The following is a 21,696-nucleotide window of genomic DNA, read 5'->3' on the forward strand; positions in this document are numbered from 1 at the left end:
GCTAGAAATCTTGAGGAGGCTTATCATTATCCGGTGAACCACTAGAAAAAAAAATCGAACAAAATTAACAAAATGGCAGCTATTATTAAGAAAAAATTCAAAATTTTCAGTTCTTTTATAATAAAAAAATTAATATCTCGAAATGAAATATTTTGACGGAGTTGTCCATGGTTCACCTGAGCCACATGAACAAATATTATTGCTTTAAAATTTCAAATCGATACGAAGCTCAGTTTTGAAGAAAAGTTGAACAATAAAATTTCGAGAAAAATGTGTTTAAAATTTAAATGGATGTATATTTATATGAGTATTTGTTTAAAAACAAAATTTTTCTACTCTTCACATGTTATATAAATATATGTAAAATTTTCATTCTTGCACATTTATTCAGTTCGTCACAAAATCATTATCAAAAACAAGCACGATTTTTCAGTAATCAGACCCTCCAGTCCCCTTAATAATCGCTATTCCCATGGCAATCTTCCTGCCGGTCTGATGAGGCCGATGAACAGCTATGGCTCCTTGTTAAATATCGTTAATGAATGTAAACGTTGAGCTCCATAGCATCCATAACAACAATTAAGCGAAATAATTACACGTTGATGAAAGCTCTCACGTGAGAACTTTGGCGTGTGCGACGTGTGGTCGATCGTAACGACGACGCGTCTGTCGCACACGTCAAATTTACAGGCGTAACGAGTTGATTCGAAGAAGTTAAGGGCGTCTGTCATAACTGTTACGCTAATTGGTCTTCAAAGGCGGCCCGCTTTCGTGTTACTTCCGTCCTCGAGGAGATTTCATTTGCGTAAAATTCCATCGCGGGCTTTTTCTCCCGTAATGGCAAAGACATGAGACGCGCGCGTTGTCGAGCATTCGTCAAACCTCAGAAACAGGGTATGCGCGCGATTTGAAAGTCTCGAAGTTCTTCATTTTCCGTGGCAAGGTGAAACTTGTTCTATCGCACCACCACCACCAGCCGTCGTTGCCGTCTACAGCGAACACTTTAATTAATCGCCGACCGCATTTGAAGTTTAAGGCAGTAATATTAAGTTTAACATCACGTGCGCGAAATACGAAATCAATTTCGCTTAGTTAAATCTCACAGCCAGGGAATCCCCCGTGTCGCGACGAACAAGTGCTAATTATATATGCCAACCGGCAAAGTAACCTTAACGCAATGTGCAATTAAGTTGCTGAGATAAATGTAACTAACTGCGACTAAGAAACTAATAACCGGATATCTACAACGACGCGGAATCAACATTGCCCAACTTACATAAGAATACACGATATTTAATGAATTAATTAAATAATAAAGTATAAAGATTTGTCATTAACATATAAAACATACAATAAATTTCCAAATTACTTCAAAGTAATAAAAATTTTTAAGTTTACGGATCAATCAATACCCGAACAACGTGAAATGCTCGTTCCGATTGTTGAATTTTCCCAATATGCGGATATAATTATCAGTTATTTATTAATTAATTACTATTTGTGGCAATCCTTTAATAATATCGGCAACTTATTGTAATAATTTCGATATTTCATTTGTAATCATTTTATGAACTATATTTCTAGTATAAAACAGTTTTTCCTTTAATTAAATCCGAACTGATTTTTGAACGGTTAGGTATCAGATTATAACAATGCGACGCTGATTGATGCAGTTTTGTTGTAATAAATAATTCTATAATGTATTAACAGAAATATATGATGGAGTTAAAGAGTTTATTATGTTACGATAGAAATAGAATCGTTCGAGTTTAGTGAAAATAAGTTTTCGAGCGTGTCTGGTATTCGTATTTTTTAATTGCACACATTAATTTCTGGACATCAACGTGAAACTTGTTACGGACTTGACACGCTTTGACACATTTTTGTTTTCCGTTTCTTTGGCTGATCAGTAAACTATAAATCAATAATGCGTACGGCTAGGAAATCCTAATAACTTTGTTACGCCGGTTGTTAAGGTTATTCCGTCGGTTATAACGTAATAACACGGCTCTTCTCCAACCGATTAAACGTTTCCCTCGATTCGCTATTAAATGATAATATTTCTGATCGTTTTATAGTTTGAAGCTGAGTGCTTTTCGATGTATGTACCCCTTCGATTAATTTATAAATCATTTGCGCTCATCGACTAGACAACTCGCGAGTGATTCAAAGTTCTCTTTAAATTGACGGAAGTAATTTAATTTGCCGGGTTTTATCGTCCGACACGCGCGAGCTATTCGCGTCGCCGACGATCCTGTTTGATCGGATATGCTATCCATCGTTGTATACCGTCGGTGTAACTTAGAAACCGCATCAAACTGTCGGATTACTCGGGTACTCGAAGGGCAACCGAACCAACGCACCGGAAATTAATTACGCGTTCCCTGTTTTTGTTTAATAAGTACTTTTTCCAAGCAGAGAGGCGTTATATAACATGCTGTCGCGACGTGATCGGAGTAAGTTTTAATGTAACAGACAAGAGAGAGAGAGAGAGAGAGAGAGAGAGAGAGAGAGAGAAAGAGAGTGCGCATGTAATTTTGTAAATATATTCTTCCAGCGATATCGACACTTATCGGGACACTTATCGGGATTTTTGCGTTTTATTTTTACTCGCGATAGCACAATTCTGGCACTCGATAAAGCCCAAAGTATTTTAGAAATTTCAAGAGGGACTGACTTCTATAAGAAAGTAAACACTCCAGGGTATTCAGGACTGTCAGGATGTATGGGGGCTCATGGATCCAAGGTGAACATATGATGGCGAGCCGTGACATTTGAGAAAATAAAATATTTCGTACACGGTCTCGGGGAGCTTAAACGAAGGATTTAAAGTTTGCTCAGAATTCGAGGGTCCGCGAATATTTTCTGGAAGGAGAACACTTTTCCGTGCTGCGTGACATTCCCTGTATGTGTACGGGTGCATGTATGTGTGTATGTGACTGTTGTGATAGAATAAAGTTTTTATCGTAACCCAAAGAACATTTGCGTCGCTTCTCGCAAGATTCTCCAGCGGAGAATATTTTCTACCCTCCGTCGTTTAATCCCTCGTTCCCATCGATACCTGTTCTATTATTCAGCGTCCACCGTGAATCCCTTTTTTCCGGAATTGGATTCCGACGAAACAGAATTTCGGCGGACGCGCGGGCGCGCGCCCACAGGACCTGATTCCTGATTGCGGAATTTTTTACATACGGTGCATTCCTTCTCGATCTACGTTTAATAACAGCCACATAGAATACGCGAAATATGTGCGGGAAAATGTGATAAAATTGATGTAAAACACCCACGCCCGTATGTATCATTAAACTACTGTTATAGGATTTGCTAGAAATGTCAAAAACTACTATTTTAGAGGTTTAATGCATAAACCTCCAGGATGTATTTATTATTTTACACGGACTTATCATTATTCTGAAATACTAATAACGCGACGTGGATAAACCGTTACTCTTTCTCTCTCTCTCCATTTACCTGCACTATGTATATTTAAAATTAATTTTATCTATTATGTAATTAATTTATATATTTCGACGCACGCATGTGACAGTATATTTTCCTTTCGAGGCGATCCATGAGCCGTGCACATGTCCTCACTTGTATGTCTATCAGAGATTGTGAAAAGTCTATCATTATGTCGAACGAGCTTTCCAACCTTCAGCGACCTCGTTGATTAATTAAATACCCTGGCGAGCTTTGAAACTTCTCAAGTGTCCTGTTCACTGTAACTGCGTTAAAGACCGGAGTGTTCCCGTCCGATGCGTCCTGACATACAAGTACGACGTACGATTTTAACAGCTACAAAGTTTTCAAGTGACATTCACGAAGGTGAATATGGAAACAATGTTACGGCGTAATTACAAACACGAGACAAACAACACGACAAAACTGCTTAACACGAAATATATGTCTACTGGCGGAACTATGTACACGTTTGGAAACAACGAACATACGAGAGCTCGTAGCTCGTATACATAGCAACTTTTGTCCTTAATTAATCGAAAATAAAAGTTTTTATCGAAAGAGAGGATCGGTTACGTTCGAAGTACACTTGCAAATTCTATTTCTCTAGAAATATATTTACAGACTCTTACGCAATTGACTTGATGACTCTTGATCTATTTAATCGACCAACTGATTTTTAACGTATTTATAAACTCTATTTCTAACGATAAGACGTTATTCTCTGCTGATATGAAGAACCTCATATGTGACGCGGCGCATGCACATGTCATTTACCAGGTATGTCGGTAATTACTTTCCGGTTTTTGTAACAGATGTCACTAGCCATAAGTATGCAATATTATGATTTGATACACATGTCATTTTATTCTACTGACATTAACCTCAAAACTACACAAGTTACGTTCCGCCAAAATAACAGCGTTATAGATTAATAATTTTTTGAAAATGTCGAGTTTTGTGCCTGAAAACGTGCATTTGCGGCACGCATTACTTTTCTTGTCAAATCAGAAGAAAAAAGCCGCTGAAAGTCATCGTTTGCTGGTAGAGACTTACGGTGAGCATGCTCCAACCATAAGAACATGTGAAACGTGGTTTCGACAATTCAAATGTGGTGATTTCAACGTTCAAGACAAAAAACGTCCTGATAGGCCGAAAACGTTTGAAGATGCGAAATTGCAGGAGTTATTGGATGAAGACCCAACACAAACTCAAAAACAATTGGCAGAAAAGTTGAATGTGAGCCGAGTAGCAATTTGTGAACGATTACAAGCGATGGATGGAAAGATCCAAAAGATGGGAAGATGGGTGCCACATGAATTGAATGACAGGCAATTGGAAAATCGAAAAATCGTCAGTGAAATGCTGCTTCAAAGGTATGAAAGGAAGTCATTTCTGCATCGAATAGTAACGGATGATGAAAAATGGATTTATTTCGAAAATCCCAAGCGAAAAAAATCATGGTTATCACCTGGCGAAGGCGGCCCATCGACTGCAAGGCCAAATCGCTTTGGTCGCAAGACCATGCTCTGTGTCTGGTGGGACCAGGTTGGTGTCGTATATTATGAACTGTTGAAACCTGGAGAAACAGTTAATACTGATCGCTACCAACAACAAATGATCAATTTGAACTGTGCATCGATCGAAAAACGTCCACAATACGCTCAAAGACATGATAAGGTGATTTTGCAGCATGACAACGCGCCGTCTCATACAGCAAAACCAGTCAAAGAAGTGTTGAAATCACTTGAATGGGAAGTTTTATCGCACCCGCCGTACCCTCCAGACCTGGCTCCATCCGACTACCACCTTTTCGCATCGATGGGGCACGCGCTTGCAGAGCAGTACTTCGCCGATTTCGAAGAAGTTAAAAAATGGCTCGATGAATGGTTTAGCTCAAAGGAGAAACAGTTCTTTTGGAATGGCATCCATAAATTGCCTGAGAGATGGGCAAAATGTATAGAATCAAATGGCCAATACTTTGAATAAATATATTTTAACTATCCATTGTAAATAACGTGTTTTCTTTAGCGAAAGAACCGGAAAGGAATTACCTGGTATATATTGGAAAAAGAAAAATGTGTAGATTATTATTAGATGTAATGCAAGAAGGATATAGAAGGATAAATACATTTTGTTTATTGGCTGTTTATTAAGCTATGTATATGTCGATATCCGATTATTTGAAATGTACTTCAAGTGTATATTATTACAATATGTTATCTCTCGTTCAACATTCACCGTTTAACATTTATGCAGACACATGTCGAAACATAGCAGACGCAAGAATTTCATGTGAGCGCGATATTATTAGAAATTTCAACAGCATGGCAGAGACGAATGTTTTCCGAAGTGTCCGTAGGAACACTCTCACCTGATGGATGCTGAAGTTCTTTCGGGGGATGAAGCCTGGAAAATGATTTTGGTATAACTAAACATGTGGTGAGGCGGTCCGGTATAATATAATGAGAAAATCCACTATTTCGAGCAATCCGTGCGTTATTCCGTCGCACTACTTGGTTTAATTGTTACGCTCCGTGTAATTTAATTGGCGCGATGTATTAAGAAGATGGATGCAGATACGTGTTCAGCGTGATAGTTGAGCTACGCGATATACGTGTTATATTCTTAACGAAAACGTAGAAGGACACGTGCGCTGGGCCGATGCCAACGGCGCGCGGTAAATCTAAGCTGAACGAGAGAAGCTTTCGAAGCTGTGAAAGCTCGAGCTGATGATTTAAGCATTCAAAGAGCTCCAGCTTCAACTTTTGTCGAGCAATAACATCTAGTTGTCCTTATGAATATTAATCGCTTTGTCTGTGTCACCCGCGCATATCGCGTGAGGAAAAAGGAAGAGAGAGAGAGAGAGAGAGAGAGAGAGAGAAAGAGGGGGGAGAGAGGGGGGAGAGAGAAACAGAGAGAAAGAGAGACCGTAAATGAGAATGCATAAGGTAGGAAGTACAGAACGGATAACCCGCGCGGTCGTAAGGATAACAAATGATCCTGTAAATCATCTCGTTAAGAGCTAATGACCGACTTGGTACGTGCTAGGTTGGTTCTTCCGGCTCGTGGTGTCACTCATTTGGAAAGGTGTGCAAATCGGAAACAGGAGTCCGTCGAGCTCGTTTTCGGCCATAAGCACGGGCGGTTTAATTACGTCCGAGAATAGTTCGCCGGCCGGCCGACCGAGAGAGATTGAACGATTCTTCATCACTTACTTTCGGCCCTGCGGTTTGTCTTTACGAAGACTTATCTTCGTAAAGACAAACCGCATCTTGAGTCCGCGGTATCTTGAGTCTTGGGAAACGCGCATCGATCACTTGATTCGGGGTTCGGCAGACTCAGAGATATTTTTAATTCGAGGTAAAAATTTTAATCCAAACCGTAGATTGCTCCGGGAGAGCATTTTAGATTGTAAAGTGTCTGCAATATCAATGTAATAATTAGTGTAATATTCGAATTCGAATAATTCAAATAGGAATCAAATGCATTATCGTTTGCATCAGCTACAAAACAGGCCACCTGGTCCTGTATGTTTGAATCCTTAACTTGTAATCAACTTAACTTATAATTGATAACTTAATTATAAATTACTTTAAGTATTTAAATATATATTTCACTTTAAGATGATATTATAATATCAATATTCCCTTTCATATTAAAATCTTCCATCATTATTTGCATATTTAATAGTCATGTTAAATTTTTTAATGATTCGATTCGATTGCATTTGATTCGATTCGATTCGAATTCAAATTTAAAAAATGAGATTCGATTCAATTCGATTCGAGATAAAAATTCTTGATTTTTACACATCTCTAGTAATAATATAATATAAATGCAATGTAATAATATAATAATAATACAATAATATAAATGTATCAAGACATTAATGTAATTTGGATAATGAGCGACGAAGAATACATTTTGTCTACTGGCTGTCGGCAATGCGAGCATGTAATAAATCTTTAGCTCTTTTGCGCGGTATGTGAAGCAGTTTTTATTGCGATAGAATTTCAATTCGTCGAAAACTTGCAGAGATACATACATAAACTGGTGCGCGTAAAAGATTCCGCGAGAAAGAATGTAATACAAAATCGTACAATATTATATGCCATATCTAAACGAGAATATTCGAGGAGGACTTGTCTCCCTTTCATATTTCACCTACGTTAACATATTATTAAATTTACGATTCCAGATCCATTCGATCGGCGTTAAAAGCGTTTGTGAACTCACGGCGATACGGCGAGTTGCGCGTCCGCGTCAACTTTTGTTTGCGTGGTCGCGATTAAATTTGTATCTCGCCGCGCATGTCGGCGCGTTAATTGTCCTGTACAGTTTGTTAATAATCCCGTTCGGGAAACTTTTGCGTTTGTAACGCGCGCGCGGAGGCCGCTCTAGGGCAGATAATTGCGCGCGCCCGGTTAATTACGCATGCCGATTCGCGCGAGAAAGGTATTGATCGGACATTCGTGGGCGATTCGTGAAATTATATTCCCTGGAACGGCGATCCGCTAAAATGCGGGGTCTCCTGACTGATTGCGGGATCTCATAGTATATTCGTTAGAGCGTGGCGATTTATCGGCCGCGCGGGCGTTCGGATGAAACCCCCCCCCCCGCGGTAATTCTTCCCGCGACAAAGAGAAGCCGCGGCAATTTTTCTCAGCGCCTAATCATCCGAGTCCGTCGACACGTTTCGGTGATAAATTATGGCGAGTGGCCGCCCACGCGGCTCGCTTCGTCTTCGTTATCCGAGAACGAAAGCCGAGCAGTGCTTGAAAGAGAACGGCTTGGGAACGGCTCGTATCATTTGTATATACGCACCGTTCTGTGTCTTGCCTTCTCTCGTTTTCGCCTTACTCCCGCCGTTTGCACATTTACTCTTACTCCTCCATGCTCGGAGTCTCTCGTGTTCCAAGTAACGGAACGCTCGCGTCGTGATCGATTGGCGCCGACACGGCGATTAATTAAGTTTCTCTTCCTTATGCACGGGAAATAGGTAATATTTGAAAAGAGAAAAAAAAGAAAAACGGAAAAGTAGCTAATTACAGGCAGCTAGCGATGGTTAGCGGCGGCGACTCGAGATCAGAAAGTGATCGCATCCTTACAGTCTTGTGCTGAGGAACTCTCTTCGATCATAATATCTACGGGGCAATTCCGAAGGGGAGCGTCCGAACTTAAACCACCAGAACTGTGCTTCGCGAGTCGGTTACTTCCCGGTGGAAATTCAGTTTGGCCCGTGTTTGGCCAGCAATTATGCATGTTGAAATTATTGCAGCGCGATATACAGCCTGACATTGAATCGATATCGGCCGGTAATGGAATTGAATATTTAACTCGGCGATATTGGTTTAGCCACCATCGATTGTCGTTTTATCTGGCAATATCGGCGGCGTTACAACATCGTCGAAAAGTCGGTGCTGTCATATGCACCGTGCACGGGTGTCCAGTTGGTCCCATTGCAAGCGGAAGTGCAAGCGTCGCGGGTGATCCCGGCTGTGATTACGTTGCGTTACATGGCCGAGCACGGAGGAATAAAATGGAATGGCATGTTTCGCGCTGTGTTAAGTGCCGGATTTTACAATGAATCTACCCGCAACGGGTATTTTACACGCAATGCGGATTAGCTGTCAACATGTATCGATTTATAGGTCGAGCTGTGCTGATTGCAATTTCAACGGAAGCCATAACGTTTCGTCGTGTGCGCGTGCGAGCAACAAGCTCTTGGTTATTCTTCGTGAATGGTTTAAAAATATTGATGAAATTATATATATATATATATATATATATATATATATATACTGTATACACACATATAAAATTAACTAAATTACCTTAAAAATACCTTACTAAAAATTACTTTTACTATTATTAAGATAATTACATTATATATACAGGATGTCCCATTTTAATCCGGCCGGCTGAATAAAATTCGAGGATGATATTTTCCAGAAAAAAATGTCAGACAAATGTTGCTCAGTTCTAAGGGGGACATTCGATGCCATCAACAATTTTTACCTCGGGTGAAAGGTTCAAGGTCATTCAAGGTCAACTTTTTTTTCTTAAATGGGAACCCCTATTTTTCACATCGGCAATCGATTCTACGTAAAAAAAAATGAAACTTTTGTCTGAAGCATTTTTTTTTATAAGGCAAACTAATTTCACTTATTCAGCCTCTAAAATTGAAATTTTCAAACTTTCTGAATTTTTTACTCGAGAATGGTGGGGTTTGGGGGGAAATTGCGGAAGACAAAAAGTTCTTGGAATGCTGCAAAGAATTCACTCGAATTTTCGTATAGTTGATCGTGCACTTTTTTCCGCCAATGTTCTACCTGTCAGGAGGTACCTCGAAATTAATACAATTATATGCCGGCTATTGTGTCTAGCAGTAGATATGAATATATATTGTACTTTGAACTGTTGCTAGGCACAACAGCCATCATATATAAGTAGATTAGGTCTGAACAAAAAAGTCCTTTACCATTTTGTAAATAGGTGCACAAATTTTTACGTTATCAATTAAAAGAGCTTCTAGATATGGTCATTTTCTATCATTAATAACTTAATATCTATTAATAACTATTGCGATTCTTGCAAAATGGTACTCGACTTTTCTTCTCAGTTCTGATCTGATTAATCTTCATCTGATTTGATCTGATTAATCTTAACAATTTTTTGTTTCCAAAAGATCCTGGACACCCTGTATATATAATACTTTTGTATATCTATAGCATCTATAAATATATCTATAATTATAGAAATATAATTTATTTCTTCTATGAGGAAATTCAAGGAATATTTCATACTCTTGGTCATAGAGAAGTATCTTAAACCTGCCACATTGCGAAAGAGAGATGTCCGCTTAATCATGTTAGAATCTTCCTTTCAGCTGTATCCGCAGGTGGATTCCTTTAAAGATTGAATTACAGTATATACCCATTGGAGACTGTTTTTAAATTAATCTCGGATCTCTGTCTTTCGTTTCAGTGCCAGACCACATAAGACCGCGCGTGCACAGTCTACCGGAAAAAGCGTACAATCCCAGGGCCAGCGACGACCTGTATAGACTCAGAGCATTCAGTATCACTCACAAGGGAGTCGTGAATCGGGGTGATTCCATTATTTCCCGGCGTAGCAGGAGCAACACCTCTGTCAACAGCAGCAGGTGAGTCATCAGCGCTGAGATTATGCTCCATCATGCTCATCGCATGACGGGCTGAATTAACGTTATCGTTAAATTACGCTTCCTCCTTTTGTTTTACCGCCCTATGCTTCGCCCGCTTGGTATTTAAGCTGCTCCGCAGCTCGGTATTTACGTAGTTCGATACGACGCGGATAACTTGCGATATAGACGCGGCTGGCGGATTTGCTGCCGGATAAGCCGCCAGAATATATTGCCGGAAAATATATTAGCACGGTGTGTTATTTTGCGGCAGAGATATTGTACATCGGAATTCTTGCTATTATTTAAGACGCACGATGTATCTACTCGATATAGCTATAATTCCCACAGCCCTTAATGCACTTCAACGTCGTCACTAAATTTCCAAGAAAGTCAGCTTCTCGCCGAGTGGATATTCTAGGAAAATGAGGGATTTCGTCGAAATTTCTAGATGCAAAATACAGCGTCTATTTGCGCGGGCCGACTTACTTGTTGATTATCGTTGCTCAGAGATATAGCGGTTCGTCCGTAAGCTATATATTCAGTCGCAGGCATCTCGATAAACAAGACGTGAAACTGTTGCAATTTATGGTACATCCGAGTGATACTCAGTTTAATATCTTACGGCTGCGTTACGACGACGATGTCACTTAGCGCTCCCCTGATCGTCCTGCGCTTTCTACCACGCGACGCCGCGACGCGTGAACTGACTGTTGGCACGATGAACATGTGCATACTTAAATTCGCAAGTAGCGTCCCTTCGGATATAAGGAGGCTAAATATTGACTCCAGAAACCGACTACTTTCCTCGTCTAGCGTCAATATTGATTCTGGGAGTTGGATGAAACCAAGTATCTCGTTGGCTTGGCACACTCCTCTCGGCGAGAAAAAAGAGAAAACGTCGAAATTGAGAGCGAGAGAGCGAGAGGGAAAATGGTACGATGACACAAGCTCCAAAGCGCTGACGGAGGATCGATGAAAACAGTAATCTCAAATACGTGATGTTGCCGTCGACAACATTTGACAAATATTTTTCTTTTAACACCCCTAAAATCCTCCTCTCCTCTCTTTCTCCTCTCGACCTTTTTTTTTCCAGCTTCCCTTTTTGTTTAATTTCTCTTATCCTCTTTGTCTTTTGATTCGGCGTTGCCGTTTAAGTACGCAAGGTGAGGAGAAATTTTCTGCAGACACATATTGAGCGTCTGCCGTCTGAAACTTTGTTAGGTCGGCTCGACCCTTCCCTTTGCTGCTTCAAAGGAGAAGGCGAATCAATGGGATTTCTCACGTTTCTCTTTTACGCGTTAGAGGTATAATCTCAGATTATCTCGGAGAATATTATGTTCCAATTTTCAAAGCTTTCCGTCTTGTGGCGACAATACGAATTTTTGTCCATGGAATCGTGAGAAGTCAATTAAACCTACGTATTAAACATTATCGATAATATCGAGTAGCATTAATTTATTACTCCGTTACATGTGGGTTACACAAAGAATCCGATAACACGAAGCATTAATTCGCGCGACTCTCTTCGTCATAAATTATTTATGACGATATATATATATATATACCGTTGTAAGAAACTTAACGAAGTTAGAAACCCCTCGGAATAAATGAGTTTGCTTTATCTTTGAGATTCATTTTTTATTAGATTTAATTTCGATCGCTCCACTTTAACGCGCGTGTCAATTTATTTCTTACTGCTGGGCAGCTTCAGCGGCATTTCTCGCAATAAATCTCCGGCACTCAAATTTTAATGTCTCTTCACTTAGCAAATTAAACGGAGCGGGTCGCTTGAATTCGAGAGCAGGCTGCTTTACGAGATTAGGCGGAAATTGCACGTAGGGTCTCGCGTTTTTGCGATTGCTTCATTTTTGTTTGCGAATCGCGTCAAGAGAGCGGAATAACTCTCATAAATAAACTGTGACTGGAAAGGTTACGAGCGTGCGTCTTGCGAATTGGAAAAACCTTTTCGCGCAAAGTAGAGTCTGAGACAATATAAATATGTCTCACCTGGGAGCTTAGGGACCGTAGTTTCTCTTCTTAAGACATGTGCGTACTTAAAATATGCAGATGCGATTCCCCCAAGGAGAGATTTATCGAGTTAACTCTTTTGCGCGTATCCTGTGTTTTATGAGATGCTTTATAACGTAAAAGTATATCCGTCTCAACTGATTTTTTTCTTACGAAATTATAATTATGCAATTAAAAATCGCATTGAGAAAGGTATAAAAACATATTTCTTTGTTATTCTGTCCTTATTATTAATTTGCTATAAAGAATTAAAATTATTCATCATATTAAATGTTGATAAGGCAACGAGTATGAAAATATGCGGAGAATATTATATCGGTTATACAGGGTGAGGAAAAAGTATGGAAACCCTTAAAAATCTCAAAAGATATAAATTTTACAGAAGAGTGTTTCAGACAAAAGTTATAAGACTCAGAACGATGTATTTATCGATCTAGATCAGTTTGACCTTGAATGGTGTTGCCAAGGTCAGGTTAAGGTCAACTTATTTTTTTTAATCGAAATCCGCCTTTTTTATTATATCATCTTTTTCTACCAATTAATTTTAATAACTTTTGTCTGAAACATTTTTTCATTTGCCTAATATTTTTTAAGATATTTAAAGAAAATTCGGAAACTTTTTCAATATTTATCTTATGAAATCTCGCCAACTATTTGTCGGAAGAAAAATGCTATTAGACTTTTTTACTGTACTTGGTCTTAAGAATATATTGTTACAATAGCACCCTAACTTTTGTTAATTTGATGATTTTAAAATTTCCAAAAGTCAATAAGTTAACAAAAGTTAGGAAACTATTATAACAATATATTGTTGAGACCAAATAGAGTCTGAGAAAAACCAAAAAGGTCTAATACCATTTTTCTTCTGACAAATAGTTAACGAGATATCGTAAGTTAAATATTAAAAAAGTCATCAAGTTTTCCTTAATAAATATCTCAAAATATAATAGGTAAATAAAAAAAATATTTCAGACAAAAGTTGTTCAAATTAATTGGTAGAAAAAGATGATATAATAAAAAATGGAGATTTCTATTAAAAAGAAATAAGTTGACCTTGACCTGACCTTGGCAACGCCGCTCGAGGTCAAACTGATAAGATCAGTAAATGCATCGTTTTGAGTCTTATAACTTTTGTCTATAAAACTTATAAAACTATTCTATAAAACTTTCGAGATTTTTAAGGGTTTCCTCTTTCCTTTCTCCTTCCTCACTCTGTATAACTCTCTCTCTGTGTGTGTGTGTAATCGAACAATACACACAGTCAACAGACTTGGGTACTTGGTGATTGATGAAAAAGCAAAGTTTCCAAAAGTTGCTATTTGAAAAGTGAAGTGATTTATACATGTATCTTTGTTATATATCACTTCGGAGACAAAGTTTTGTTTCAGGGTGTTCTTTGACACTTTTTAATGTATACAGACGAACTTGACGAAGATTCGTCGATCGAATGGGATCTCTGAAGCATTCCAAGACCGACTTATTGGTATAGAATGATGACTGTATTATCTGATTGACTGTATTACGTCAAGAGCATTCTTATATCGAGTAAAATTTTCGTACAGTTTATTTTAGTCGAATATTTTCCTCTAAATATCTCTATCCTTCCGATAATTAATAAAATTTGATAATATTTCCATTTCTCATGTCTCTTTATGATGAAAGACGCGATTATTATTCATTAATAATAATAAAAGATGCGATCATTGTTTCTTTAATATCGAATTGCTGGCTTTGTCAATAATATTATATAAGCTTCTCCCCTCCCTTTCTAAATGTAAAGACCCATTTAAAAGTAAATATCTTAATTACGAAACAGCGCCGCGATAAAGTTTCACAATTAAATATCCAGATGTAATCTACCCTTGATTCCTGCGATAACGGAGACAGAGTTACCGAGTACGATGGGATGGATATTTATCGTAGAATTACGTTTTGGTGCACCGATAAGGTTACGGGCGAATCTCACGATAAAAGTATCTTGATAAATGACCTTTACAGGAACGAGATGCTTTTTGCGTATTTTGTTTGCTACTGAGAATGTTTGTTGTTTATTTCTCGAGGAGGATCGATCAATTTTTTTAGAGGATTTCCTCTTGAATGCTTCGATCGTGTTCTTGCTGCTGCTTGTTGCTTACAATGCATCTTGCTTCTGTTACAGACTAGCCTAGAAAAGAATTTTCTTCCTAGCTATCTATAATGTAATATATGATAAATTACGTATTCAAAGTAACTTCCAGGCTTCCCTCCGGCATTCAATCGTCCCTTAAAATTATATTCATAGCGTATGTTGTGAGGAAGCATCATACTTCATACAGTTATCTCTCAAGTATTCGATGAGAAAATGCAGATATTTATGATATTCTGACACAGTTTGGACGTAACAATTTAATTATTATTTTTAATCATCTTTTTGTAGAAATAAAAACAGTAGAGAAAAATATCGGTAGGTAAATCTCGATTTTTGCACATACAACGGGTATAAAATATTATAAAATAACGGGAAGTTGGTCGTTTTTGAGTTGTTGATCCAAGCAGGTCAAATCAATGGAAAGCGAATATTGAAGTTAATGTCGAAGTTTTGACATCAATATTCGCATGCCGCTAATTTGCCCGAGAGACTGATAACTGTAGCGGCTTTTTATCATCGTTACAGACGTTAAAAAATATTTTTAAAAAACGTACTTATAACGCGATTTCGAAGTTATTAGAGTCTGTCCACACAAGAAACTTTTTTTCTCGGATGTATTTTTATTTGAACAATTTTGGGCTTTGAAGTCAAAGAGAGAATTAGCTGGATTGTTAGAAAAAGTAAACTAAATTTTTCAGAAATGACGATCTTTCTGCAGCATCTCATTAATTTAGTACAAATTTCAAAATTTACAATCGCGATATTATTTCTATCATTTGAATATTTGGTCATTGATGAGGAATGACCTTCGCGTCAAATATGAAAAAGCACTGCGCGATTTGCAATCTCCTTCCTCCCATTGCGCATGATCTCTAAATGGACATTGGAAAGTTATCCCGATGATGTATGTGACCCGCTTTAGCGAGGATTCCTGTAAGCGATCCATCTCAGTTAAATCAGCATCATCTTTCGTGATCGAATGCATTAAAACATCAGATATGGCTTGCGTTAAATACGGAGAATTTTTTTTCAGCGTTTCTTTCTACAGCGATCGCAAATCAGCTCGCATTACTGTCTCTTGTATATCTGACACTACTTAATGCGCCCTGAATTCTACACGTAAATGTGAAGCCAAACGGAATGTGTAGAATGCAAAATACCGAGAAATAACAGACAACCTCTGAGTATATTTCATTATATTAATTACGTACAGATCAGCATTTGTGTTTTACGAGTCCATGTCTCGCGCGTACGAGTGAAAATTTCACCATTATTCAGCTAACGATTCAATAATTATTCTCCTTATTATTCTTCTTATAGTATAATTAATCTAACAGGGAGTGAATGTAGACACATTAATCGCACATAAATTCGTAAAGTTGCAGTTGCTTATCAAATATAGATTCATTTCGCAAATATCATATTTTACTGCGACAAATGTTACTGAGACAGGCAAGATCGCTCGTGTAGATAGTCGCTGTTCCGAAGCAATCGCGTGTAGATGAAGCGACTCGTTAAAATACAGAGAAGTAAGCACTTCCTGCGAATCATCCGATCCGCGCGACTCTCTCCGCGGCTGCAAAGCATCCCCGAGAAATCCATATTCTCGCGAGCGCGTTCGCTGTATTTGCCGCACGCGACAGGATATTGAAATCTCCCCCCCCTTCCCCCGTCCTGTTACCGCTGCGCCAAGATTCCAAGCATCCCCGGGTGTATCATCCGGTTCTTTCATCGACAGTTACGTGTCGTAAATTTTGATGATGTACGTTATGCCGAAATTGCCACGAGTCTGAAACTTTTGTCGTCACTTATTGCGCGTCGCGTGTGTGGGCCGCCGGTAACGTTACTTTATTTTAAAGGGCGTCGTGTTTGCTGATTCCCTCGACGGCTCCTCCTCACTGCTCCCACGTCGGCTCTTCTGCAAACCCCAGGTTCTTCAGTCCCTTAAATCGTACTTCCTTTGATCGACTTGCTTCTTCCCTCTCGCCGTCGAGTCGTACGTGTCAGCTCTTGGTTAGTATCATATGGTAAGAGGCCAGGGAGGGAGCGAAGGGAGAAGAGAAAGAAGGGGGGACAGGGGGGAAGAGAGCGAGAGAGAGAGAGAGAGAGAGGGGGGGAGGGGAAAGGGGGAGAGGAGGGAGAAAAAGAAGCAAAATGAGAAACAGGAGTTGCGCGATACTTTAACGGCGCGCGCGCGCGCGCAGCGAGAAAAGCTGCTCGCGTGGAATTGCGACTCCGCGTTTCTGGATCTTTCACAGCAGCTTTCATTCGCCGTCACACACTGCGCTTTCGATAAATGTCACGGGTAGCATCGTCACGCCGTGCAGTGATGGTTCAATGGTCTAAGTGATGATACTTTGCTCGCTTGGCTCTCTGCTGGAAATAATACTCAACAGACAGACAGGTCGTCGCGCTGTGCGCATTTTGAAAATATTAAATTGTAATTTTCATCAAAACTTAGCGCCCTTAGCCAGGTCGCGCGCACCGAATGAAATGATTAATTTAGACCTGAGATCGCTTTCAACCTCCGCGTATACACGCCCCTTCTCCCGCCGCCGGTTTAGACATTTGTGCGCAAAAATTCGCTCTGGCGTGCAGTTGAAAAGTGAACGTTGATAATTAAAATTTACATAACGCGTGCTACGCGCACCGCGTCGGACAAACCGTCAAGGCCGAGCAGTTAATTATGTATCGTGCAATTGAGGGCGCTGAGAGAAGAAACGCGCCGACGGTGTTTATTGTAAACGGAGTTTATTGTACAAAGATAAATGAACAATGGTGCGGTCGCGCGCCCCGGCGCGCGACCGTGACAGAGAACGATTTGCGTATTCACGAGGTGGGTGGTGAAACGTAGTCAGACGGGGAAGATCCTCGGAGGAGGAAGGAAGGGGCGAGCTGCTATTTGGCGACGAACCACGTCGATTGGAGGAGGGCCAGGAGCTTTTGAGCGTTCTCTCTCTCGCGCGCGCGCACATTTTCAATTTCATCTTCCCCATCCGTCTCTCGTCTCGGACTCGTCGTATTTCTTTTCGTCGCAATCATCGGCACAGCGCGACTGTGCGTGTGACGGCTTGTTATTTCGGTGCCGTAACCCCGACGAGTGGACGCTTTGACCCGTCGATTCAATTTCCCCTCCGGCCCTCCGCGATCCTCCTCGACCGTGATGCCCGAGCTCGGATTGGGGAACGGCTCGAGAGCCGCGAGCGAATTGCCATTTTCCTTATTTCTCCTCGATGAATTGTTATTTCCAGCAGCTCGCCGTTGCCGATGCGCAGACGAGGGGTCCTTTCTGCGTACGAGGCGGGGCGGGGCGGGGGGAGGGGGGAGGTTGGACGATCGAGCCGAACGATCTGTGCCCGTAATGATGCATGATTTCGGAAAAGGATGAACTCTTACGACTCTTCGAATACGACGAATCCTATCGTTTTACTCCCTCGGTCTCTCTCTCTCTCTCTCTCTCTCTCTCTTCGCGCGATGTCTTTTCTCTTGGTTGGGAGGATTGGTTCATGTTTCACTCTCTAACACTAATCGCTGTACTCGAGCGTCTCCTCGTACTCCATCGATTGCTGGGACCTGGTGGACGAGGAAGAGACGGATTTAATCGAGGTCGACGACTCCACGACTGACTTCGTCTGGACACTTTGTACGGATTTCGACGACGAGACGGACTTGGTCGCCGACGTTACGTTCATGGACTGCTCGACGAGACTGCTGGACTGGTCGTTCACTGAAAGAACACCGGATTATACTCGCTCGTGTGCGTCTCGTTCCGGTTCTCCTTGATCGCATCGATCGAGCGTTTCACGGCATTCATCTCCGCCGTATTCAGCGGATCGCAATTAACGCGTTTAATTCATCTGAATTGAAGCTAAAGGGTAATTGACGTTGCACGGAAACGGACCGGAGCTACATGACCTGCCGTGGAACCCGGTTAATAGCGGGGAATGTGTTACGAACATAGGGCAAACAACACAATAGCAAGCAGGACAGGCAGTAAACGCTAAATTAGCGGATATAATCAGTGCGTTATAAATAGTCGTGAATAATTGATGATTCGCGAATGGCTGTCAGCGCGGCTGACAATGCGTCACTGTATCAACGTAGCAACCGCAAGATTGCTCGTCCCGTGCGACTCGAGCTCGCTTATCAGATTAGACAAAGGTGAAGCGAGATGCCATTATTCGGCGTACAATCGCAGATCGGCCGGCAGACGAGATTACAAATTCCCCCCCATCCCTGTGTGCGCGAGTTTATACAAATTGCGCGCCGTATCGGACACCGTCGAATGAAAGAAGCCCTCCCGGGGAACTCGCTAACTGGGTATGTCATTAACTTCAGCCCGAGTTGCGAGTTACGCTTTTCCGGAGAGCGGCGAGGCGAAGAGCGAAGAGCGAGAGACACGTTCCGAGTGAAAAGCGTGCTCGTGACCCGGGTGAACAACAATCGAACTGCGACTGCGACTATCGGGTAACTGCAAATTCCAGCGGAGCACTTGGAGGCGTGACCTCGCGGAGCGAAAAATCCAATTCTGATCGAGAGCTTACCTTTGGCGACTTCCATGGCGGCGCTCTTCGACGCTTCCTGAGTACGAGGCGCGCACCAGCCGGGATCGAATTCGCGAATGGTGAGAGGAACGTCAGGGCTTTGGGTTATTCTAAACCGGCGAGCGCGACGGCGGAGAGGGAAAGTCCGCGAGATCACGTGGCAAGAGATGAACAAGCGAGGAACGCGAGGAACCGCGGCGTGAAAATATTCGCGGAATCCCAGCCGGTGGTGCGTAATGTGGCTGCAATGCTGAGTCAATGCTCTTCGTCTCGCGACAAGATGCTGCGGGTGATCGGCCACGATCGGCTCGCTTATATCCGCCGTGGTTTTCACAGATAACACACCGCGAAACGAGAATTTGTGAAAAATGGCGCTGACGTGTGATCGAAGGAAAATAAAAACATTCGTCCGATATTCCATTTACTTTGTTATTATCGTTTTTCTCGTTAGTGAAGTTACACAAATGATATGATCCTTCGTGATCCTTGATTAATAATTGTCGGCCATTTGGAATATCTGATCACACGCAAGTTATAAATAAACCTTCGAGATATGCAAGCAGATTGCGCTCTGAGAGTGCCAATTTCCTCGACGGTTATATTTTAGCTAGAACAGGAATCTCGATACTTCCATCTCTGTTGCGGCATTTTAAGAACTATTCGTATTCCGATGCTGGCGATCGCACAACTGTTATCGATAGAATGCGAGACAGCTGTCCGCAGCATGTCTGCGACCGTTCGAAACGTGAGTCACGCTAATGTGCACGCAGCTTTATTTGTTCTATTTTCTTCTTCCACCACAGGTCGTTCGCCCTGATCTACATTTATTCGAGCACTTTGTAAAATATACCGTCCTGTACTCCTTTCCCGAATACACGTGATTTCCTAAAGTAAACTTTTATATCGAACGCGATATGTATAAGTGATGAGTTCTTTGGAAAAATATTACAAGCGTTGTTTTAATGGAAATAACTCCCACTGGGCGAACAATAAATATGCAACGCAAATAAATACGATGAGTGAAAAGATTCGTAAATTTGAAAGAACAGCGGTTTGTGTGACTAGAAAATTTCTGTACCGCACGAAGAATGTTTCATGCGTTACTTTATACAACACATTTGTTTTTCGCGAAATGTACGAACGAGATTTTGTGAATTTTTGCAAATTTTGACAACGACTCGCCGTACCAGACGTATTTTTACGTGAAGTGTGAATCGCGTGTCATGTACGAGTAATAGGCGCTGTCGCAATAAATGTCATATCATTTATTTGTCATACAATTTCAACTATATTCTCACACGAAGAATGCCTGGCACGATGTGTTTTGTCGCAACAGCATTACGGTTACAGGAAATATATTTTGTATATGGCTCCTATTCTTTTCCGACGCTGTATTCTGACGCGGAGGGTCTGCGATGTAAACGTAACTTTCAAAATATGATATTTTGTGCGTCTCTTTTTCCGCGTATTTCGCACGACACAAAATGGAGCGTATGTACGTGTGATCGCGTATGTGTGATATCGCTTGCGATATATTGGACCATAACCTGTCATAAATAACATTGTTTCCATTGTGTGCGCGTCAGGTTATAATTGAGAAGTACCGAACGCTCGGAGGATGCTGAAATTTTTCATATTTCATTCATTTTTTTTAATTCTGAATATTCTGAGTATCACACTTTGGAGCGTGAATTTTAATCGAAATTCATGAATTCTCCCCCGCCCGCACGTTCCCAAACGTGCTAAAGAAGTTGCCAGTTTTATTTCGTAGATTCTTCAATGCAGAGGCTCTCGTTGGCTGCTTCTGCAACGAGCATTTGTAGTTGAAGAAAACAGAAATTCTCCTCGAGGCATTCAGAATAACGTGCCACAGGCGTGAATGCAGTCACGTATGCGATGTCGCGGCGGAAATCACTTCGATAAACAAGCGCGCACTTGCCATAGCGTTGTAACGCTTTTCACGAAAGGAAAGCACGCGGATAAGCCCGTCGTTCCTCTGAATAATGGCGAAAAGTTACGGCATCGTCGGTCGACACGCGGAATAGAAAGTAGTGCGCTAAACGACTATTACGGCGGCGAATCCATAGGAATTAAACCGCGCCCGAGTGTTTGTGGATTCTAATGCTTTTGTGACCGCGAGTGGGGTTTCATTCACGCACTTGCAGTGTGCCGGCACGTTTAAAATTTAATAGCATGCAAATCCTGTGCAGCGTAACGAGCAATATCCCGAAAAATTACGTGTGCTTTCAGTACGAAAGCTGGTTCGTATTTCTATCTTTTGTTTTTTTTTTACGTTGCTGTAACGTGCGAAGAAAGTACTCGGCTGTATTTTCGACGGATTTTTTATCGTACTTCCGACAAGGCGCGAT

The 21,696-nt window shown here is 40.9% G+C and overlaps 1 protein-coding gene across 2 annotated transcripts in view; it reads left to right on the forward strand.

Moving 5' to 3' along the window:
* The window catches only part of LOC105182561 (uncharacterized), a 53,014-nt gene that overhangs the window by 7,992 nt on the left and 23,326 nt on the right, over positions 1-21,696 (forward strand). For both annotated transcript variants that reach the window (XM_025304687.1, XM_025304688.1), the window contains exon 4: positions 10,450-10,627. In XM_025304687.1, coding sequence (XP_025160472.1) covers positions 10,450-10,627 — 178 coding nt within the window. The remainder of the gene's footprint in view (positions 1-10,449; positions 10,628-21,696) is intronic.

The sequence above is a fragment of the Harpegnathos saltator genome, unplaced genomic scaffold (genome assembly GCF_003227715.2).
Source record: "Harpegnathos saltator strain DR-91 unplaced genomic scaffold, Hsal_v8.6 scaffold639, whole genome shotgun sequence".
Lineage (NCBI taxonomy): Eukaryota > Metazoa > Arthropoda > Insecta > Hymenoptera > Formicidae > Harpegnathos > Harpegnathos saltator.